Source organism: Periophthalmus magnuspinnatus, chromosome 13 (genome assembly GCF_009829125.3).
Source record: "Periophthalmus magnuspinnatus isolate fPerMag1 chromosome 13, fPerMag1.2.pri, whole genome shotgun sequence".
In the NCBI taxonomy this organism is placed as follows: Eukaryota; Metazoa; Chordata; class Actinopteri; order Gobiiformes; family Gobiidae; genus Periophthalmus; species Periophthalmus magnuspinnatus.
This window is the reverse complement of record NC_047138.1, coordinates 5,149,499-5,174,280: the sequence shown is the minus strand read 5'-3', so window position 1 is coordinate 5,174,280 and position 24,782 is coordinate 5,149,499. Positions and strand designations below refer to the sequence as shown.

At 40.2% G+C, this 24,782-nt stretch overlaps 1 protein-coding gene across 3 annotated transcripts in view; it reads right to left on the bottom strand.

The window, feature by feature from the left end:
• The window catches only part of tenm4 (teneurin transmembrane protein 4), a 113,994-nt gene that overhangs the window by 49,727 nt on the left and 39,485 nt on the right, over positions 1-24,782 (bottom strand). Inside the window, exons 4-11 of one of the 3 annotated variants that reach the window (XM_055225874.1) lie at positions 18,943-19,164; positions 12,066-12,315; positions 10,597-10,671; positions 10,275-10,367; positions 9,124-9,359; positions 3,880-4,035; positions 1,835-2,049; positions 1,225-1,435 (exon numbers count right to left, since the gene is read on the bottom strand). In XM_055225874.1, the coding sequence (XP_055081849.1) occupies positions 1,225-1,435; positions 1,835-2,049; positions 3,880-4,035; positions 9,124-9,359; positions 10,275-10,367; positions 10,597-10,671; positions 12,066-12,315; positions 18,943-19,164 (1,458 nt within the window). The remainder of the gene's footprint in view (positions 1-1,224; positions 1,436-1,834; positions 2,050-3,879; positions 4,036-9,123; positions 9,360-10,274; positions 10,368-10,596; positions 10,672-12,065; positions 12,316-18,942; positions 19,165-24,782) is intronic. The other 2 variants (XM_033977623.2, XM_055225875.1) reach the window with 2 other exon arrangements.

Here is a 24,782-nt window from a genome sequence, read left to right as displayed (position 1 = left end):
GATACTATTTTATTGAATAGTTTAAAGGGAAATTAAGATCAAACTATGTATTTAGCAAGAAATCAATTTACTACATTGTCTTATATTGGCCATTATGGAAATCCCCCACATGAGTACACGTAGACTGTTCCATTTGAAGGTCAATGCTGTCTCTACCATGGCTCAATACAATTCAGGCAGGAGGTGAGATTCAATTTCTGCTGAAGGGCACTTAACCGATGACCCATTTTGGAAAGGGCCCCAGTGCCTCCCCCTGAGCTGCTGTGGGCAGATCAGCCCTGATACAAATGAACAGAGGCAGAATGCTCTGACTAACACTGTTCACCCCATCCAGCACTTTATCTTCAACTGTTTCAAACCACATGAGGCCTCCATCCACATCTAGTAGGAAGTATGCTCACGTAAACAGGCTGGCCGCACTCCCTCGCCTCGTGTCATATTGTATATTAGGAATTAAATTACAGCAGTTGTTGGCACAGCAGGGGCCATAGTGCATCTCCTGTCTGTCTCCTTTCGGTGTAGCGCTGGTGTTGAGGACAGCTCCTCATCGATCTGCTGCCTGGCACAGCCCTGTCACAGATGGACTCTGGCCCAGGAGCTTTTAATTAAAGAGCATGTGAGAACAGCTCCCAGCTGCCATCCCCACGAAAGCCGACACCTCAGGCCCTCTCACACCTCGTGTGATACAGCGGTGCTAATCAAAGACGTTTATGAGAGAACAAAGAGGAGTGTACAAAATGAAATGACGTTCATTAGTAAGGACACAAGTTATAAACAGAGACATGTGCCTCACTGGAATTTTTCAGGGACAAGAAATATCACCTCCACTTTGATATATGGAAAACAGATGGAAATTGGAACAAACCGTGATCAAAAATGGCACTAGCAGAAGGGTACAATCATCCTTTGAATTGTATGCAAATGGATCCTAGAAGCTGGACCCCTGATTTGCTCAGAAGACACTCAGGCTAATGAGGATATTATGATCTCTCAATGCCCTACTCAGGGGCATGGCAGGATAGCACTGATGTCCTGATTTTTTGTAATATTCAACTTCACCTTGATTAACCCACACTTTTCTCAGCTATTGAAATCTGCCCAAAATTGTGTCTGACTCATGTTCTGGTCTGCACTGTTACTATAAAGTGGCGCTGCCTGCTATTACAGGGATTAGGTGGATTACTATTACAGGTTTTGTGGGCAGGTCACGCCCAGGGCACTCACCTATAGCAGTGGTGAGGAAAGAGACAGTCTCTGTTTCTTTTCCATCGTTGTAGATGGCCAGGTGCCAGATGCCTGTGTCCAAGTACTGGATAAATCCTGTGTCGTGAGTAGTAATGGGAACCAGGCTCCTCTGCAGGGCCACGGGGCCCTCCAGGCCATGGGTGTCCTGGACCAGGAGCCTCCGCCCATCCAGCAGCTCCACAAAGTCAAACTGCAGACAGACAGACAGAGTGAGGGGCCTGGCAGATTGGACCGCAGACACACTATTAAGGTGACACACGAGACCCGAGTGCTTTCAGCTCTCTTTATAGCCTGCATCATTTGGTCTGCATGAATAACTCATCATTCCAGAGGAGCTGGAGTAAGTCTTGGCACTTGGTGCTTGGATGAACTGTGATCATTTCCTGGTTTACATATCCTATGTGAAAACCTTGTTTAAATAAAGTATGAATGAGTATTCATTAACATAAGCAAAATACTTTTGAATATCTGTGACAAAACAAAGAAATGACAATACTTTCTTCTTCTTCTTCTTCTTCTTCTTCTTATTATTATTATTATTATTTTATTATGACAAATGTAAATACTACTGAATAACACTGGGTTCTACCTGTGTGTGTGATGGAGGTAGTCCTCTTCTTCCGTAGATTCCGACTAAGGCATCTTTGCTTAAGGACACGTTGAACTTCAGGTACATGGGATGATCAATGAAGACCTGGGACCTCCAGAAGATACCAGGAGGAATCTGCTGTGCGACCTTGCGGCCCACGTCAATCTCACCCATATCTATATAGCTGTCATCTGGGAACAAGCTGTCCAATTTGCCTGCATTGCACACAGAGTAAATCGGTCAAAGAGATCACACCATTAATCCAGCATGAGCAGACCAGAGAGAGTAAGTCTGCTGAAGCATGATAGTCTGAACACATCACAGATATTCAATCACACCGCTGACAGGCAGAAGAAAAATATAATGAATGACCCCTGTGTCCACTGCCCCCAATTGCAGGCCTATAGGTGATAAAAGATAAAAATAAAAACAGTGTAGGTATAAGCCTGTCACAAAAAACAGTAGCAATACATTTTCTTGTCAAATTAGTTTATAAGCTTAAAATGAATAAATGTAAACTAACAATTCCTGAAAGATAATTATATTGTTAATAATAATAACCTAACTGCAAAATAATTATGATCAGCAATAAGCATTTCTTTCCTTTCACTTATGGGGAGGATAGAGCATATCAAGCAGGGATGTGTGTGTAGATTAGAAATAGGTTTACGACCAGATGTCACAAAATTACACTGGTTTGTGCCTCATGTGGCTAGATTAAAACACTTCAAAATATCAGTCATGGGCTCTATATAATATATCTTACATTAGACTCAGTGGAAATAGTAACATCTGCTGGCCCATGTAGATGAGCTCATTTCTGTCAAGATGGCTGCAAAAGCGCCATAGCAACTCTCCCCAGGACATAGTGACAGACACAGCTTTAGGTTAAATGTGGCGAGGCAGATGGCGGCCTTCACCAGAGTCCATCAAAAATATTACATTTTATCAGTGAAGACAAGATTGGCCTTGGATGATACAGTTTGGGTCCATGTATACTTTCATGCCAATTTATGCTATATGTTATTGGATTACCTTTAAAATCACAAATGCAGAATTCAGGAGAGATTAAACATATCTATCTCCATGCACTAGCCAAGATACAGTCCAGATCTGTGGAGAGGCGACCCCCACTTAAAGTAGAATGCATATTTTTTTATGGTATATAGGAGCTATAAAAAACTGCAGTTAAAATTGACATTAAAGAGACCAGTTGAATGCTATACTTTGGAACATTTCAGGCACAGCAATAACATTTCCAAAGAGAAATACAGCTGGTCCTTCCTCCGCCAGAAAAGTTTAAAGCTGTTGTTTAAAAAGATCATGTTGTGTGAGTCAACAATTATACATCGCCTTTATAACCTTTAGTTTAGATAAATCAATGTTTGCTTTTGACATAACAGCACAAAGGAAACTTATTTAGAAATCTGTGGCTATTGATTTTCTATCAGCAGTAGCAGGGGAAGTATGGGTGCACTAAGCTCAGCTGTATTCATGCTTGTTGTTAGCTAAACACACTTTGGGCTGTCTGGTAAATGGAAAAGACAACTCCTGGATTCATCTATATGGTAATACTTCCATTTTCTACCTTTTGTAGTGTGCCAGTGGCAAATCACAGGGCTAAATCTGACCACATTTGTACGCGAATAGGGCACGGCAAACTTTCCGGATGGTACCGAGGGGGGAGCTGGCAGGAGCAGGCAGCCCGAGTTCTGAGATGAAAGGCTCACATCGGTTTCTGAGGGGGACAGAGGGGCTAATCTGTCTGCAGTCCCCTAAGCCTTCCCATTTTCTCCTCAAGGAACAAATAACACTTTCCCACTTACAACAACTTTCATGGGATTACAATGCAGATCTGTGTGCGTACACTGTGTAGACTACCAAACATCAAACTCACGCATAATCGCAATACCAAGCGCACTTGAGCTCTTAAAATGTCATCAGTAAATTAAAGATTAGAAAAACTTTTTGTACTTGTGGCGTGACATTCATTCGACTAACTCTGAAAAACAAGATCATGCCTTCATTAGTAATCCAACACTTACTGTCATCTTTTCCTTTGATTTCCAGGCCTGTGTTGCCCTGTGGTGAGAGGCTCAGGTCTGTGGGAAAGGGTAGGCCACTGGTATTGTCTTCTGAAAGTTGGTACAACTGTCGCTGCGTTGGCTGTAGGTGCCAGTTCAACCCAAAAAGGTGCATGGCTATAAGAACAACACAAATCAGAACCGACACAATTAGTCACGTGTAGAGCTAAAACATGCATTGAATAAACAGATCTATCAATGTTAAATTAACTCTAAATATGATCTATTACACACTTTCCCCCAAAAAGTTAAATTGTAATTTGTATTTTAAATAGCTGCATAATAGTAGCACACTACACACACAATGAAATATTTCAAATTTAGTCAAATTTATTATACACAAAATATGAGTCTAGTGAAAGTTTATACATTTTACTAATAACCATTGATAATTTTCCTACAGTTAATAACTATGACAACATTCGCACATTACTCCGAATACTGTCTTTATCCAATTTGTGTCTTGTTTCTCCAGAACACTGTGCAGACTGTCTCAGTCTACATGCAAGTTCCCTACAAAGCCCATAATATGTATCTAATCAGCAAACTTTATAAAGATGCCAGCTGTAAGATGGTGAAACAAGAAGCCAAAGAACAATGCTTAGTTTAATGGTTAATGGCATTTTGTGAAAGTGCTGAGTAGTGCGATCTGGTGATGAATGTGATGCTGACCCCATAGGACAACATCTGTCTCTACACAGTGGCAAGGTCTATCCCTGGTGCCTCGTCATTCCTCCAGCCCCATTACCGTACCAGTCCTGTGCAAAACTAGAGGACAAAGGGGAGACACATTACCAGAGAGACACCATAGGGCGGTTTCAATGTGAACACCGCGGTTGAAACATGCTGATATTTTACAAGGTCGACAAAAGAAATGTCCTCTGGAACAATTGCAACCAAGTGCAGGCTGCAGGAGGAGGGGCAGACCATGACAGATCACCAATAAGAGAACGGACAAGACGAGCTTAGCAAGGCAAAAGCCACCTCCGAAGTCAACAGTCAGCAGAAAAGCCCCAGAAACTCAATAGAGCTATTTTATTGGTTTGCTGCTTCTCTTAGCTACTCAAATAAATACCAACAACGCAATTCAATTAGGATTGGTAAGAAGCCAGGTGAGTGATTCGAATGTTTCAATGTAGCAGCCCTTGTAGTTGCATATAGTGTTTTTAGCGAGTCGAGAATGTACTTCAAAACAAGTTGTACCTTGATCTTTTGCTAACCCAGATGTTAACTTTCACTGAATTATAACATAAAGTGCACAGACATTTTGGTGAAGTTTTCTTTTTGACTACTTGCTGCTACTCTGACAAATGAGATTCCTGCACTCATTTGAAGGATATTTTTAGATTCCATAAAAGTTAGGCTCTAAAGACATTTGGACCATTAATTCAGTTGGCCAGCAGAGTGAAAAAAAGATTTTCCTGGTGTGTCAAATGTTCCCTTCAGTTTTAATGATTAAGGCCCGATATATTTCTTTAAATTGCACATAAATCTTCGTACATTTTCAAGCTGTCATTTTAAACTACCTCGATTAACCATTTGAAATGTGCTTAATTAATATAAAAATCAAACTTGAGACAATAATGTGCTGCACTGAGCCGAAGCCATCATAATAAATCTCTCTACTTTAAATTCAACACGGATCTCTCAAGTATGCAGTGTTCTTACCAAGACCCAGTTATGGACTCTAAATTGGCTGAATATGCCACATGAATAAGACAAGTAGCAGATCAAACCAGAGCTGGGTACTAGGACACACAGAAAGCATGGTAGTGGTTGTTCCATTTGCATTGCCTTTGTATTCAGGGTTAGACTTTTGAAAGGCATAGATAAGCAACAACTTCATCATCTGAAAAATGTCTGCCCAGTCCCTTTGGTTGTCATTATGTCTATAACGCACCGTGTGGAGAGATAAATGGTTTTGTTTGTCATTTCGTAAGTTCCAGAAGCCATTATCTATGATTTGTGTTGTAAAATGGACTGGCTAAATGGAAAGCAGTCAGTATATGTTTCTGGCAGGACCACTGCAAAGTCACCAGGCGGGTGTCATTCCAAGTGTCCTATAATCACGTCTTTGTGCGCCCTGTTTTTCATCCCCACCATCCCTCAGGCCTCTAATGGAAAAATGCTAGAGAGCCCACTCCATCCTTTCCCCAAAGACGTACTCAAGCCCCTTCTTGGTAAATGTGATACGCAGAGCACTGGACCCGAGCCAGTCAAGAGCCTTGCTATTTGCTTGTTTTCTTGCTCCTCAAACTTTGCAAACAGTTACAATGACACTGCTGAAATTGGCTAAAAATGTAGACAGCTTGTAGGAATAACAAGGTAGCCCTAATGAGATGGCCACTGGCAGAGACAAGCTGCGTCTGAGTTCCACTGATGCCACTGACCTGTCAAGACTAGAACACTTGCAACCACTGCCCATTTTGTCCAAGAGCGTATGTTGTGCCCTCCTTTCGTTAGACTCTTGGCAGGAAGTTGGGTCACGCTATGTGCCAATTAGGGAACAGAGGTAGAGTAGGAGAAGTCTTCTCAGCCAATCTCTGAGCCCTGCTTATGGCTGTGGGTCACTTGCCAGCATTTCTGTGCTTCCATCCTGAGATGTAGAGAGCACTTTTTCACTAATGCATACTTCAAGGGTAACTGTAATGAATCTCCTTAAAAAAAAAAAAAAGAAAAAAAAGAAAAAAACAAACAAACAAAAAAACAACACGAAACCATCTAAAAAGGTAATAAATCATATGGCTGTTTCCAAAAACAGTAGGCCATGGCCTAAAATTGCTAACCTCATCCAATTAATCTCTTTGAAAACACTTGAACAATGAAGTGTTAAATGCAGCAGCTATCCGTTGATCATTCCTCACTTAACTACATCCACTCTCTTTCTGTAACACTCCATAGCATAAATCACCTCTTACAGTAATATTATGTAGAGGGCCATTTTAATTTGCACTCTCCTGGAAAATAGCCCGGCTCTCCAACAAAACAGCATCACTCACGGGCTGACGGGAACATCAAATGGAGCATGTATATCATCTGCATCTTAACATTTGTTCACCTGTCTCTTGGTTTTAAATAGATTTTGGTTTGAAAACTAAAAGGCTGAGAAAATCATGCTGCAGACTAATGTGATGCATTTAGTTAGAGGGGGTATTTGGATTGTGTGGGTTTGACATTTCTGCATTTTTCACCAACACCAATTGAATTTGTAATTAATGTTTTGGTTAAAGAGATGTTTGACAGACAAAATATCCTCAAACTAAAATGTGAAAAACTGTTTTAACCATTTTGGTGGGTGAGTAAACTGGCATGAAATGTGGTTTATGCTGTCAAACAAACATGACTCACCATTCTTAGAAAAGAAACTAGCAGGGGAACTTATGAGTCGTGATTACATTTAAGAATATCTCCAACTGAGCAGAAAATTACATTTATCAGATACACCCACTCATATCTATGGCATTAAAGAAAAGGGTTTTTATATTAATTTTAGACTAGCTTTTATTTCTTTTATAGCTCTATAGTTAAAAGATATAAATCACATTACTGATTTAGAAACAGAAAGATCATATCCAATTAGAAAAACAACTATTAGAATGACACGTCCAACAGAAAACCTCGCTTTGAGTTTCATGAACCTATTTTAAAAATCTGTGACAAAATACAGCCACACCACCAACATCTGTCAGGAGCCATAATTGGGTTCATTAGACATCTCACCCAGAGTCACCAATTACAGACCACAATAATTAATAGCACTTGGAATTAGATATATTTTCTCATCAGCGTTTAATTAAATACGGTCCTTGTTCTTGATTGGAAGCCTTGCTCTGGGTGAGGGTTGGTCTCCAGCATGTTTGCTCCTGGTGCACTGGAAGATGTTCTGAGATTCAGTGTCTGGTAATTGCTGTGGTTGATGAAGAGCCATCAAACGCTCGGGGCTCATTTAAGGTTGACCTGGTCACACAGGGGTGACACAAACTTCATATATTATCCTTCAAAACTACTTTCATGTTTTCAGTACAAAGTATACTATTCATACTAATTTTTACCTACTCAGAGCTGGATGCTGTTGCTGCAAATTGGCAAAAAAACAGTGGGGCTCCAAAATGAATAAAAAAAACAGCGATTATTTAATCAGAAAGGCCACAAGAGCTCAAATAACATAATCCTCCCTTAAAACAACCAAATACCATGTCTTATTATGTAAAACATGCTAACTCTGTAGTTGACACCTCTACAAACATGTTCAGGTAAATTAGGTATTTTAAACAACAACAATCTGTGAACTTAAACAGCTGCTGAGCTCTCACTGCTAAAGCGCTATAAACCCCAGACCATATTTGCAGATTTCTCAGATAAACAAGATGCTGCATTATCAAATTTGAATATCGTCTCCGGGGAAATGACAGCAGTCAAAAAGAGCAGGACTAATTTAATGGCATTGCTGCCCAGATATCACAGCCCATAATCGCTGGCCAGCTGGGACCTGGCTGTGCTGGTTAGGAAATCGTCTATCAGGAAAAAAATGAATTCTACATGTGGAGTCTCTCTTGTGTGATGGCTGATGTCTTTTTAATTCATTCCATATCTGACCTATTCACAAGAGCAAGAAAGTGGCATACCCATCTGCAGATTCACTCGACCCAATCTAAGAATGATAATGTTATTTCAGATGAGGTGTGTAGGCAAGGAGTCAGTCTATGAATACAGTAAGTCATGCACATAGGAAATGCACATTCAATACAATTAAATACAGGTATTGTCCACTATGGAATTAGTTGTTGATACTAAGAATGTAAAATTCATAGCAAAGGCCACAAATGTAGGTGAAATTATAGTTAAGTTCACAAATGTTTTCACTTTTATACTGTGATATAAAATGATTTGCATTGTGTAAACATACAACCACAGTTTTAGCCTACGTGCTCTACTACTTCCAATTTTACTCATTAATGTTTTTGAATTAAATCTGAGGCACCAGTGACAAACTGTTGCAATGGAAACTTGGAGAGCTTCAAAAGCAATATAGGTGCCTAACAACATTAAAATTTTCAATAACAGACAAATACCAATACATATGGAACCTTTCTGCAATCTCCAATACTGATACTGCACACAGAACAGCGTGGACAGTCCAGTCCTCTATTTGGAGTATTTTGCGCTTATAGATATATAAAAAGAGTGTAGTGAGTTTGTACTTACCAATAAAATAAGCCAAGAGGAACAGCAGAGTGACTGAGATGAGGATGGCACTGAGAGCAGCACATTTCCAGTTGCAGTGTTTGTAGGGCTTTTTCAGGCTGAAGGCAGGCCGTGAGAACGTGTTTCTGGGGAGGGGTCGAGGGGGTGGCGAGTACACTGTGTTGGAGGTCAAAGGGTATCCTGGGGAGGTTGTGCAATACATTGGTGATGTTCCACCTGGCTTGAACAAGAAGTGCCTAGAAAAAAAGCAGGCACTGGTTCATTTCATATAAAAAAAGAAATAAACATGCACCTGGTGTGAAGTCCCTGGCGCTACAATTCTGTAACTGAGTGTAAAATGTTTTAGTGGAGTTACAATGAGTGCAATATAAACTACCAGATGAGCTAGGTGTGCTTCTACTACTATAGAGAAGCTTTGCTAAGACATTTCATTGTTTACAATAATTCAGAAATATGCTTCTGCCTAAAGCATTACATTGTTTATTATGCATGCGATTGATTCCCCATACAGTGCAGTTTACCTATAGCACCACTGTGGAAGTCATCTTGAACAGGACGACTGTAGTGGTATTTGAGCTGCATTATTTAACAGTGCAGTGTGGGCTTTCTTAGACCATGCAGCAATCAATATTAAATCTGTATCAGAAGAGCTGTGAGCCCAGTTGTTTATGTATTCATGCCAGCATGGTTAGATGTGGTAACTATGTGTCAGCTCCAAGGCTGTCCCTGGAAGATATACAGGCTGTAGTGACGTGGTTTAGCAGCTTATTCGCCCTTGAAAAACATGGTGGACTATCCTATAAAGCGTGTAGTACTGTAGAGCCATATGATCAGCTTGTTACAGCTGCACTGACTTACAAGGAAACAGGGACATGAAGGTGATGTTGTATAAAGGGTTTGCAATGTATTCATCAGTAAGCACATAGATGTCTGATACATTCAATATTAATATATTAATGTAACTGAATATGGTGAAGTTAAGAAGAAAAAGGTTAGTTATATTAAACAAAAAGAACACAAGATTTAACAACACAAAATGATTATTGAAAGCATGTCATAATAGCGAAAATATGATGACAACATAAAGCAAGCCTCATAAATGTGTTCATGGCAAAGCAGAGAGAGGGCCAGAGAGCAAACATGCAACATACCCGTCGCTGTATGGGGCATCGTGGCGAGCCAGAATGTCCATCTCAATCTGGTTGTCCTGTAAACTCTCTAGGAATGACTGCTTTGCTATGTTTCTACACACAAGTGGAAAGATGGATATGAAGCGTGAGAAGTGAGACGTGCGTGGAAAAAAAACACAGATAGGCCATTACAGTTTGTGATCACAAAGCAACATCGACAACAGGAGGTGACGAATGGAGTTTGAGCGTGTGACAAATAAACCAAGGGCCTTATGGAACTACTGCTACTGAAGAACAAAGAAGCTCTAGGTCTCGTCTGTCCCTCCCCAGTGAAGCGCCGTACCTTGTTTTGTACGAGCCCTGCCCTTCTCTGCAACCGTCCTGCTCCTCTCTAATAAACATTAGAGTGTTCTGGCTCCTTTAGGATTGTGATCGAAAGAAAAAAATGCATCACTTCAAGTAGAAACATCAACTTTATAAAATTTTGATGATATTTTACTCTAATCTAAAAAAAAAAAACAACTGGTACATACATACTTATACAATTTTGCTTTTTACTTAATGGATAAAACAACTTCAAAAGACATTTTCTATCCAATTTCAGGCCAGGGTACACGCCTCATTTCTCCCGTAATAGACCCCCAGGAGAGAGCTCTGTTCCATAAGGAAACACGGCAGCAATGTAATGGAGAAATGAACTGTCCACATGCAGGCATGGGCAGCTGAACAGCAACAGTGGAACAAGAGAAAAGCCTGGTTTTGATCCTTGCTCCTTCGAGGCCAGAGCTGAAGTCTGCTCACAGTCCCTAAAGCTTGTTTTGTGTGAGAGAATGCAACTTTTAATGAAGAGAGAGCTGCCTGGCAGACGCTCACAAGAAAATGGCAAGGCCTGTTTGAGCCAACCAACTTCTGGCACATCTCCAGAAAAAAAAAAAAAAGAAAATATGTGAATAACCACTAGAAAATGTATCATGTCCGTGTGAGTGATGAGCCCCTTTGCAACACTCTAAACTAAATGAAAGTGACGTTTAATATTCCTGTCCTCCTCTGAATACTAATGCTTGCAGTTTCATTACAGATTATCCAGCAGTCGGTGCTTTTTGGAGGCCAGAGGTCACAGGGACTACACGTGTGGTTACTTCCGCTCAAAGCCTGTTGCAGATTCACTCTCCTCACCATCTGTTTATGTACCTGAGGGAATAGCTGTGCCCGATTCATTTTGGAGCTTCATGACGCATAATCATTCATTATCGTACTGTCGTAACTGTCCTTCTACCCACCACACTGATGCTCATTTTCCTGTTGAGTGATCTGCTTCAAAAACTAGAGAACTACAGTGCACATTTCAGTTTGGATATAGCCTGATAAAACACCAGCTATCGTCTAATAACCTTAAATACTACATTTTATTTCAAAACCGCAAGAAAGAAATCATAGCAAGAAATCATAGCAAGAAATCATTTTTAAAAATCTGGCCAAAGACAATGAAGCACACAGCTGGCCAGAGCCTGAGGTAAATTGGTGAAGTACCTAACCTGATTATTATTACTTATCTGTTCATAGTGATCTCACTGTTAGAGCTGAAGGGATTTGAGCAAGATCCAATAAGCAGCACTTTTCTCTTGTTTGCCAAAAGTCATGTTCATCACGAATGTAGGCCTTTGCCCCTAGCATTTCCTATTTTATTGCTTTGCTTCTTGTTAGCACGGCCATAATTTAATACAGAACGGGGTACATAAAAAAGACATTGGATGGCACAACCCCAGTCAACATTACACCACATACAGTCTCAGCAGGATGAATAACTGATACCTTGTTTCTAGCGGGATGTTGCTGTTGAGGAGCCAGTTGTCTTGTGCGCTGCCCGAGTCCTGCCCACTGGCTGGTCCCTCAGGTGGGGCGGAGCTGTCGGTGGGGGCGGGGCTGGGGTTGCTCCTGGGGGTATAGTTGCCCCTATTTAAGGAGTTAATGGAGGGCGCATGGTGCTGGTGATTCGGTGAGTGGGAATGGGACAGTGGCAGAGGGGGTGTCCGCAGCCGGGAGTGGTTTTGGAAGGCGCCGTCTGGAAAAGGAAAGGAACAAATGATTTGCCCCGTGAAGCTTTAATTATTTGTTACTTTGGGGAAAAACATGAAAGAAACAAATTTAAGTTCTAGCCAAATCAATTTAGCTCTGACTACAGCTAAACTGTTCTCATTTGAAGATAATTACTCAAAGTTGTACCAGAAGCTTAGCAATTAGCAGTAAAACAAAAGTCTTAAACTAAGCTCAGTAAAGCACTTCGTGTACCATTTTCATTAAGAAAAAGCCTCATTATTTCTGTAATCTTGTCTCTATTTGAATGTGCCGTCTGCCTCCCACAAAGCCCACTGACACTTTATATAGACCAGATCATGACCTATCTGTCAATGAATACCAGCCAGCGTACCACAAAAGCAAAGCACTTTGTAATTTTGGTGGATTATAACTTAACTTTTAAAACATTTACTTATATAGAAAAGTGAAACTAACCACAGATAAATGGAAAAATCTCATTATAATCATGACGGTGATAAAGTACACATTTAAGACTGATCCGAGGAACCTTTACCTAAGATTGATTTAACAAAAATTACCCAGAAAATACCTTAATACAATAAAAGTAATTAAAACTTATTACTGAGCCCAAAATCAGCAGGATAAATAGCCCCCCTGCCAATCCAGAATTACTTGTATGTAAATTAGGAGAGTTACTTCACAAGCTGCTAAGACTTAATTCGGCGTTTGTAATTACTTTAGCTGATTTCAAAGTAGAATGGATAACTTTACAAAAAATGTTTATCAAAATTAGCCCTTAAGAGACACAACCGAGAGCCCATGAAATAGCTGCACTGTATTTTATTATCAAAAGAATCCTGCAAGTCCACAATGTGACTAGCGGTTTTGTGCGGTGTCATTTGATCCGACTGCTTCACAAGAGTTACGGCCGGCTCCTTTCACAGACTTGTATCCATTTGGTTCCACATGTGGCAAGCCATTCATCAATCAATGAACTTGTGGATTTACGCTGAGTGAGGGCAAGGCAGCTCCGTACAGCAGTAAGCCTCCTTTATTTCACACATATCCACTAGGCTAAATTGCCAATTTACGGCCACAAGCAGGGGAACACAAACACACGGGCTTATTTTTTATAATCAGCTCCTTCATTAAAGCAATACCTACTCGCACAAATCAGCCAGCTCGCGGTCATTTGAGGGTTTTAAAATGTTCACAAAGTCGCCCGAGAAACATACGGCAATCACATTAGCAATAAAGTGTTGTTTAGGCACAAGGGCTATTTAGGAAAGGCTTGAAATCTATTTAGTTGAATAATAGATTTGCTTAGTGGAATTACATCAGCTCCAGTTCATAGCCGAGTGCTGACAAATGGCTCAGGGAAGACAAGACAACAGAAATCAAGTGCGGAGCATCTAATCCTTAAACACCTGCTGAAGGAGCTGTCTTCCCAGGCGCCCAAATCTGTGCTTGACAAGAGGCACGCACTCACTTCTCTATGTAGAGTTTCAGCCCATTAAAAAGACATAATACAGTCACTAATTCCAACCATGACCTGGCTCTGATCCCGCCTGTTCTCTTGCCAGCTTGTGCACATAGCAAACTTTATAGCTTTGAAGTAATTTTATACCCAGTTATTCCAGTTATTGGGAAATCTATCATGGTGGCAGGCACACAGACAGATGGCTCTAAACTCGGAGTAAATCCGGGCTGGTATTTAGTGTAGACAATGTGAGAGAGCGCCACAGTCCCAGGGAACAATAGACTGGCGAAAGAAGAAGCCACACAGAGTAGTTGATGACCTCCCTGCTGTTCACTAATATACCTGATCCCCACGGCCATTAATGAGGTTATGCTAATGCAACGCACGGACAGCACATGCAAATTTATCATAGGACAATGAGTCAAGGATATCATACAGTTATTTCACTACAAGCTATTTTTCATTTACTTTCATTTGTGGGTAGTTCGTTTAAGGAGAATGTAATGCAATAAGAACTGGAATAACATTACAAGGTGCTTAGAGAAAGTAGACGCCACATCGCATAATCCTGATAAACTACTGTGAATACTGTGAAATAAGAGAGTAGTTTATTTAAAATACCAAATAGAGTTAACAATAAGTAAAGGTGGGCTATACAACATTTCTGATGATGGGTAATGCATCTGCTTGTCTTCTCCCTTAAGATGTTATTGATTTGTTTTGAATGATCCTCAGTTTGCTCAGTTTATTATTATTGTTTAAAAATCACTTGAAAATAACAACAAAAAAACATCTTTCTGAGCAGAGCTGCCTCTCCACAGAACTGACCATGTGTCGTCAAGGAGACAGATGTGTTTAAAATACTATGTCTATGTCATACTGTGGAACATTGTCGCCAATATATTGACATTTCAATAGAGATCGTGCAGTAATCTATGCATTATACTCCTCTATAGCTTTTTCTTACACACCTCCTCATCTACTCTCCTCACTAACATTTATTTTTTTTATTTCCAAAGTAATGTACAATAAAGCATACATAATCCATTATAAATACTGTAGCCTCTAAAGTGCACTGAATGCTCCCCTGATCCAAGCCAAAACCCAACAAGCTGAGAAACAGAACATCTTATGAGAGAAAGCACAGTTTGAGATGACCCCCGCAGATGTGGCGATTCAGCACCGATCATTCCACCGTCTAAAGGACAGAAAAAATAAATGGTTCTCTATTGACCTGCTTTGCACAAGGAAAACTGGTAAGAAAGGGAGATTCATTTGTTATCATAGGGACAGAGCCGGGAGGTTGTACTACAATGGCAAACTTTCACAACAGAAGGCGAAAGATATCCATTAAGTCTGGGAATGTGACTTCTTCATTTTTCTTTCTAACAATGTGCGCTCATTGGTTAAGGCCTCCTGACGCTTTTCTAGACAAGTAATTAAGGCAAATCCACTTCATTAGGTAGGACTTCACCCTCCGCCCCGACAGATACCGCAAATGTCTGTCTCACCGGGTTACTTCTAATTACTTAGAGACAACTGCTCAACCTTTAAAGATAGGTACTACATCATAAGCGGTAAAACGTACTGTAATAGATTTTAACGATAAAAAACACTGTAGCTATATTAAAATATTTATATCAGTAAAAACATTTAAACATGTTTTGATGTAGAAAATTCATTCACATACATGACCTGATGACTGGTGACTGGTTCAAATGCAGAACGAGGAATAGAGAAATCGATACTGATATATATAAATTGATATTTGACAGTTATAAATATCGTTTTTGAACCAGTCTCCCCCTCAACCTGGACCTTTTCTCTGCTCATTTATAGAATTCTTTTGAGCTGGGGCCAGGGAGGTGCCAGGGGAAAAGGTGTTTTTCTGAACAAGGACAGAGGATAAAATGGGCCACAGTGACGGTCACACCTGATGAAATAAAGTGATATGACATGCCCCGGACACCCGTGTGAAGCACTGAGGTGTGAGCCACTCCATACAGAATTAATCAAAAGCCATCCCGCGTCAGATAAATCATTAGATCTTGCTTACTGCTGCAGCCCCGATGGCTAATCATAGGAGCAAAATTTCCAGTTGAGTAGCATTTGTCTATAAAAATACAAATAGAATTTGTCATGAAGGCAGTGGAGCTGCACTGTCTCCCAGAAGGTGCTGTGTGCTGCTGCAGTTTCCTACACCATTAGAGCAGTCTGAAGGGAAGAGCCAGGCGGGAATACAGCCTGTCTGTCCAGGACTTATTTGAGAGGTAACAGGTACGGCAAACAACACATGGTGGGTCTAATGCGCGCCTCTCACTGCTGCTCACTGTGGGAATAAGGGATGTACACCTTCTGTGGATGTGAAGACAAGCTCACCCTCATTACTAACCAGACGTCAGGACTGCCACACATATTTAGCAAATAGGCTTGAGTAATGTGGCCACAACATCGATACAATAACTACATACGCAATCTTAGTTTTGTTTGGTACATAAGCATTTCATATATTAATATTCTCTGGACAATGCCCTTAACAGAGAAGGTTAGATATGGAGAGATAACTAAAGAAGAACATTTTAGTAAAACAGTAGAATACAAGTGCTGGTTGAGTCAGATCCATATCACTAATCATTTTGTAAAGGTCAGAGATTTATGTTTTCATTTATTTCACCACATGAATTGTCCCAACATGTCTTTTTGGTAATTATTCCATATTGTGTCTATACCTACATAGTGGCCACACTTGTCATTTGTTCCTTGGAGAAATCAAATGGATTTTCTGTCATTCTTTGAGTTGCTTAAGTAAGAACTAGAAAACTGGTTATATATGCTCTGCTCTAGATGTCACTCCGTTGTATATCCATCAAGAGGCTCGCAATGCAGTTAGAGGGCACAGATGGTCCACAATTATCATGGAATGAAAGTGATGCATCTCCATTTCTGTCAGTATAAAAAGAGTCATGTAGGTATGCAAAATGCATTATCTATGGTCTCTGTGCACTGATGAACAGCATGGAGGATAGAACTGAACAAACTGTCTGTTGGCTACAGTTCACTGAAAACATCAACAGGGAGTACAGGCAGTTTTATTTGATATGTCAACTCCAAAGAGAAGTCGCAAATGTTCCCAAAAACAGGGCCATGCCTCGTGCCATGTGCGGCTCATTAAATTATGATTTACCCTAGGACACTTTCATTCTTCGTGGTGTATGTGGCTCAATTATTTTGTGTGGTGACCTCTTTAACCACTTTTCCCACAGGGGGGAGGGTGCACACAGTGATTAAGCAATTCAAAATAAGACTTATTTGAATTCTCCAAACGCTGCTTCCCTCAGCTCTACCACAGCTCAGCATTCCTGCTTGGTCAGCTGTGAGCTGGTGCTGCTGTGCTGGCCCTTTCAGGGGGGAGCCCGCAGCACTGAAAGCCAGCGCTGGTCGGACCCCTGCTGTTTTGCATTAAGAGATGCTAATACTGGTAGGCCGCAGTGTCTTAGATCTCTCTACTCAGTGTGGCAGCAAACTCCCACTGGCAGCCTCCCCAGGAAGAAGCCCCTCAGAGAAAGCTCAGGGCCACAGAGAAGCACATGTCATAAAAGGACTGCAGGCTTCAGTGAGCAGCTTCATCTGCCCCAAACAAGCCCGGCTTATACCCCCTCCTCCAAAACTCACACTTAGAGTAAATACTACTGCTGATTACAATATCTGTTCAGAGCGTTTACTTCTATAGAGTGTGCACCGTTTTTAGTTCAGCACAGCAGATCTCTAATATTCTTGATTGCAAAATGGTGTCCATCCTAATGTCCAAATATTTTATTCAATCACACAATCGTTCACACTTTTCCAGAGCACAGCAATGCAAACACATATTTGTTAAATAATCCTAATATAGAACTACAATCAATGCAATAAAAACCTCCACATCCTTGACACATTTAAAAACATAGATTTAAACAAACAAACATCCACAAAGAGGAGGATCAACTGACTAAGTGACAGACACAACTCTTTCTTTATGATTTAAATAGCCCCCACAGCAGTAGCTTAAACAACAAAACAGGCCTCTAAAGCAAAGCTCCATGGTGCGGCTTGTACAGGTGAAATGGGTGATGACAGCATGTTGTAAATCCTTATATTTGCAGTGACTTAAAAGAGATCTCTGAAAAGCCTAAGGACGATTACAGAAGCATGAGGAAGTTCTGTACCCCTCACTGACAGCCCGGGGCAAACCTGCCTGCTGTAACGATGCAAATGAGGTCATTGTTGTAGGATAATTCTGCCTGGGCAAAGGGCGTCCTCTCAGCTGGGGCCCCACACCACGGCCCTGTCACTGCAGGTGACCAGCGTGTTGCTGCAGTGGAATTAAGGATGAGATTTTGCTGGAATTAATAACTTGTTGTGCTGGCTTTTTGTGCAGACAGCTGGTGCACTTCAGACTTTGATGTGATTTAACCCTTTGGTTAGTTCTAAGCCATATAAATTATTAACAGCATTTTATATGTTTCGACAGTAGTCATCTGTACGCTGTTTTTGAAATAGGCAAGTTTCAAACACAATGTATAGATGACTACCTTTGAAACATATAAACACAGTCAATGTCATGTATTTCCCTGTATTTTTAGCATTGACATTCCTGGACAAATAAGGGCTTACACCGACCCTGTGTTATTATGTACATGTATTTTTCAATGATTTATTATTAACAATGATGAAGTATTTAAAAAAAATATTCACGAAGACCAGAATTGAGAGTCAAACTGAAAGTTTTAATAAAAGGGAAAAGGTGAAAGTTCAAAAACAGACCACTGATGTAAAGCAGCAGAAACACTTCATTTGTGAAGGACATTGTCAGGTAGTTGTTTTTGAACTCCTACAACAACTGTCCAGATCATTACTCTCACTAACATTTATCCAAACTGCAGAGAAAATGTGCAACAAATCTCTCGACTGAAACCAGAACTGCCCCTTTCTGCAGTGAGGCTCTGAACTTTGTAGACCTTACTTCAGAGAGTGGTGCGTTTCTCCCAAGGCAAAGTATTGACTTTCTAACTCTGTCATGGTGCTTGCAAAACACATTTTCTTGCTCACAGCCATCTGCATGACCTACACCACATGTCCAGAAACAGCAAGGCTAACCTTCAGAAAGCAACAGTAGAGTGTAAAGCAACTCACCATCAGCAGCTGCAGTGGCTGGAGCATAGAGGGTTCCTGAGCCAGTTTTAACTAAGAATGAATTGGGGCCAAACTCATCCTCAGAGTCAGAGTCCTGGGCTGGCTGAGCCGCACTGTTACCTAGCAACCCTCCCTGGCTCTGATTGGCTGCAATGGATGGGGGAGGGTATGGGAGGTGCTCAACAGGGGAGGAGGAGGCGGATGAACAATGCAGCGGAGGACCTGTGGACCACAAACAGACAACACATGGGGCAAATGAAACACACCAACACAGGGATCTGCACAAACACACATACGCACACACACATGCACACACACACAAATACATATACACACAGAGGCAAGGCTTAACGGTGACACTTCCAAAACAAACAGTCACACATCTGCCTTTGTCTGTGCCACCTCAGCCCAGCTGGGAAGAACAATACAAACAAGTGAAATGACTTTGAGAGAGAACAGAGACGCAGGAAAAGCCTGTTGTTGTTTTAAACAAATAAAAAACAACACTTTTTGGATGGCAAATGCAAAAAAGGAGAAACAATCTGGGATACAAATATGTTTCTACAACAAAAGTGTTGTCTTCACACAAAACTGTGAAAACTAAACCCTCTCCTAGACACACAAGAATCCTACCAATATCTGTTTGAATTTCTTTGAAAGTACTTCCTAAACATAACATACTACCTATGCACACACGGAGTCTGAGCTACACAACTTACACCAGCAGCATATGAATAATATACTGCAGATAGAGGAGGGTTGTATTACCCCTCCTGTGGATGCACATATAACCCCTGCCAGCCACGAAATGAATCCAACCTGAACCAATCCTTCCATTTCATTCTGACACTGTGTCCATATTATAAAATACCACAGGGACCAGACTGGCCACTCATCTAACAGCAGGTTACCAATCATTTACAGTTGTGGCCATTTAAATCCCTTTGTATTATACCAATAGCATCCGTGATACTTTTGAATATCACCCCATTCTCTTTTCAAGGCCTATTTGCTGATGATTCCCATGCTGTCAGTGAATGTTAAATCTCCACAGAGCTGCTATTAATGTGTGATTAACTTGTGATGTAGCTCTGTGCCACGCTGAAATTGGAGTGCTTAAGTAACGCGACTGCAGAGAACAGGGGCTCCTTTCAACCTATATCTCTCCGTCTGAACTGCAGCCTTCCTGTTGGAAATCCTGCTGACTTGACTGTCATCCATCAGGAGAGATAAATTTCCTCTTGCTTTGTAATGATCCCTGAAGAGCATTAAAATACGACTCACTGACTCGCATCTAATTAGGAAACAATTAGCAATATTAACATATCAGCCGATGCCGTACACAGGCGGAAAATGCCCAGTGCCCCCTTGAGTCGTGGTGGGTGCGTTGTATATACTTCACAGCACACACATTTTTCTCAGGCCTTTAACACTGCTGCAGTAATGGTTGCTCAGGCTCAGTGGCCATGCTGCGGGTTAATGACCAGCGCACTGTTGTTTCAGCGTTTGGTGTGTGCCGGAGACTGAGGGTTTGTGCTGTAAAGAGCGTCATTATAGTCATCATGCACAACACTGTGGACACAGGAGACAAGCAAAGCTAAACAACAGCAGCCTGTTGAGCCACAGAAAGTCGCCAAGCTCTGAACTAACACAGAGAGTGAAGTTGTTCAAGTGGCTGTGTTAAAGAAAGTCTATAGAAGATGGTGCGTAGTGACATCATAACATTTCATATAATTTTTGTTTCTATTCTGATAACAATATTCACACTAGATAATGTCAGATCCACAGAAATATATCGATCGTGTCTTTACCTAACAGTTTTTCATCTGGGTGTGTGCGTGATATTTCTGCAGCAATTTAGATTTTATCATTTTACATACTTACTATAGTCGGATAGATCAGTGCGAGTACGGAAACGTGAAGCAAGCACTTGGCCGAGGGGATATGCGACTCTTATATAGGTCTTGGTTGAGGTTCAAGTATCACACATAATGGAATGCAAAATTAATCATAAAAGTGCAGAAACAGCACTTTATACCCTTGTTAATAAGATTACACAGCAAGTTTCTTTTAAGTTTTAAACAGCTCTTTTTGCAGGTGTTCCATATTACTTTGATTAGATGATACACAAGTAAATGTGATATACCCACCTCTGTTTGTTAATAGTATTTATTTAACTTTAATTAAAAAGTACTAACCTACGTCCAGAAGTTTAGCCTGGTCAGAATTTCAAAGAGGAGCATGATTTAAGAGCTCTAAAATCGGTCAAAGTCTAAATGAGATCTGGGTATCCACGCTGAGCCACCATTAGTGAACGCACAAAGGTTTTTCTGTCTGAGTGTTTAATTAATGCTGGATTGTGAGTCTCCGATCCAGGCCGGGTGCATGAGGAGAATTGGGCTGAGTGACCTTTACTTATGAGACCTCTAATCTGTGGTAGAAGTGGGAGATGTGTCGAAAAATTGATAATATCTCAATTGTTCTTTTGGAGATATGCAACGTCGGAATGACAAAGATATCAACTATAATTAGAACTATTACCACAAACAGAGATAAAAAACAAAATATAGAAATACAGACATATTTCTGTCCTTCTATGGTTCATTTTCTGCTAGATTTAAACCTCAACCAAGATATTTACAGGCACATTTTAGCACATTCCTAATACATTGTTAAAATATGGTCTATCATATCACACACTTTTAATCTGTGACCTGGGTGTCTGACAGCGAGCGCGAGTTTCAGATAGGAAAGTATTCATGACACCTATATATCATTTAACTGAGACTCATTAGTGGCTTAATTAAAAGAGGAGATTGAAGAACACACTAACAGCAAATAATATCAGTAAGTTTAGATCATGCAAAATGTTAATTGTATACAATGCATCATTATAATGTCATAATAATAATTGAAATAACAGGGGCATGTAAGATGGTGAAAACTAAATAACCTGCCTTCACTTAAAACTATGAATCTAAAGGCCTGTCATCAAAGCCTTGGTTCAAAGAATGACATTTATTTTCAAGGGGAAAAAACATTAAAGTGTGCAGTGCAGCTTTGACAGACAGGAGCTGAGGCAGTAACAAGCAAACGGGGGTGGACAGCTCCAGTTTATTTAACCATTCTGCAGCTGCTTCAAATAAATAAGCATTTCACATTGGGCTCCCACAACTTAACTTTGGTGGACACCCACAGATTCTTTCAACAGGCTTTAAAAAGAACATCAAATTTGAGGTTTTATTAATGGAAATGCATTTCAGTTAAGAAGACAGTTTTGAAGATGTCTAATAATATACACAGAATACACAGAATAGCAGCACTAGTAAAATTACTTCTGCTTCTAAATATTTTATCATCAGCTAGAGTCTTAAATTACAGCCGATATTCTGTTAAAAGCAGGTTCTTTGGAGTTAAGACTTTGAAAAGAATACATTTTTGGTAAAGTCTGTCTTATTCATGAAATTAAAACCAAAAGCCATACTTATTTGTTTTTAATTAGAAAAAAAAAATAAATCAATTGAATAAAAATCATGGTTGATCAATACAAGAAGGAGAAAACAACTATTATCATTTTGTTTACAATCTTTACAAACTATAACTAATAAAACAAATACCTTCTTCCAACAAAATAGGTTCCACTGACTCAACACATAAGAAACAGAGAAGGGCTCCTGATCAGAGCAAAGTGCAGGTATGATATTAGTAAATATATTTGCCCTGGGATACAGCTGCACGCAATACAAAAAATATGTGTAGTATTTGGAGATGCACAATAGACTAATCCAGTGTGCAAAAAACAAACCTATAGCATCCAGTGACGCCATGTGGCAAAAGCAGAAAACCAAACACCTCACAGGGACCTCGATATACCACAGAACGTTTAATTCACAGCATAAGACACCAAAACACATCTAAATTTAGAGCCAGGCTTTTATCACCTATTAGATTTTCACAGATGGAAAATAGTACACATTATATTTTCTGCAGAGAATGTTAAACTTTGTGTTGCACCATTCCAACACATATTTTAAAGTTTTTCAATTTGCCAATAAACTTTTCTAGCTACATTACGAAAAATCCACAAAACTCACAAAACACACACACACACCTCACAAATCAGTTTGACTTATTTTCAGTTTTTGCCATGTCTGTCTATGGAACAGTGTGAATTCAGTTAGATCTGATAAATGTTACATGATTTCCCCAGTCTCCATTTTGTCATCTTGTGTAGGTGGCGCGGGCCTCACTCCAAATGTGATGGCATATTTAAAGCTGTCGCTATGTGCCCGTCTTATTGGCTGCAGTGAATTGCAAAAGTCAGACTCAAACAGTGTTAACACGTGTCCTTGTTGAGATGACTTAAATATGGAGGTTGCAGAGACACACGCTGTCTTTTGCACGGCGCAAGCATATTTTGAGGAGATTTAATGCCATGCACCCAGCTCTCTCTAACTCATGCTGTGCTCAGTGTCTATCAGCCTGTGCTAGTTTCTCCTTAGATCATTCTGTGTTTCTCATTAATAGAGGAGACTAGAGGTGGCCAAATACTGATAATACAAGTAATACTTAATGCTTGTAGTATTATATATATATGTAAAGTTAATCTGTAATCAATGCTTTTTGATCAATGGAGGTATAAACCTAAACACTGGATAATTCACCTATTACTATTAATAAGAGAAAACATGTATTTTATCATTGTTTTATTTTGGTGACTCCCATTGTCTCCAACATTTATATAATACGAGAAATAAAGAAAACATCTACATTGTATTAATGTAATGTGAGCGATATTATGTCGACTGTGAACAGACAAACTATTATTTCCACAAATTTCAAATCTAAAACACATTGGGAAGACTATTTTGTCCAGTTTCAATTGACGTCTCTGTCCTTTAAACTGATTTTGATTAGAAGCTTAAGTGCAGTCTATAAGAAAAAAGGAAATGCAGCATTGGAGTGTTGTCAGTGGGTTTTCCGTGGAGAGCGCCGCCTCGCAGCAGATAAGGTGTTGTGTACTGCACAGGAAAAATGAAATCAGTTGCTTTTATCAATAAACCTATAATGCCATGTCTAATACAAATAATGGTGCATTAATTGTGTTACATTTGCCTACAAGGTAATTTGCTTGACAAGGTATCTTAATTGGATATTTAATAGCTTTTTAATTGCCTGGGTATCATGAATTCCCTTTTCCGCTTTCTAACTTGGTTCCCCTAATGATAAGCTTCAGTGGTTGTGTTTACAGTGCGCATCACTAATGTTACTGTGGATCATGCTGCCCTGAAAATGTCCCATTATTCAATAGCTTTAGAGCTGCTAAAACCATAAGAAGTCTTGGATGGCCTTTTAAATTTTTTTTTTTTTCTGACTGTCTATATTTGAGCTGTGCCATGACTGATCTAATGTGCCCCCTTTATCACCACTCTGGGTTTGAACTGAACTTCAAAGACTGTGCAGCAGCAGTGTTAGGCCTGCCCTTGTGCGCCTGACAGAAATTCGACTTCTTTGTGACAGGAGGAGTGTAAAGCTCTGTGCTGGTGTTGTTGCAATGTAGCATGATGAAAGGAAGGGTCAATATTGACTAACACAGCAGCCCACTGCAAGGAGCCGCCGTTATGAGTTATATAGTGCATTAAATATTTGTCCGCTGTCTTCTCCTTTTATACAAAGCATTCCTTGTGCATTTCTTAGTCACTTTGACCGACAGCCACATAATGTATCCTCAAGCATGTCAAATGATGAGAAACTGCACTGAATATAGCATGGAGCATGCATTAAATGTATGCTAATTGTATCATTTAAAGGTCTTAATAACGTGGCAATGCAATTACGCA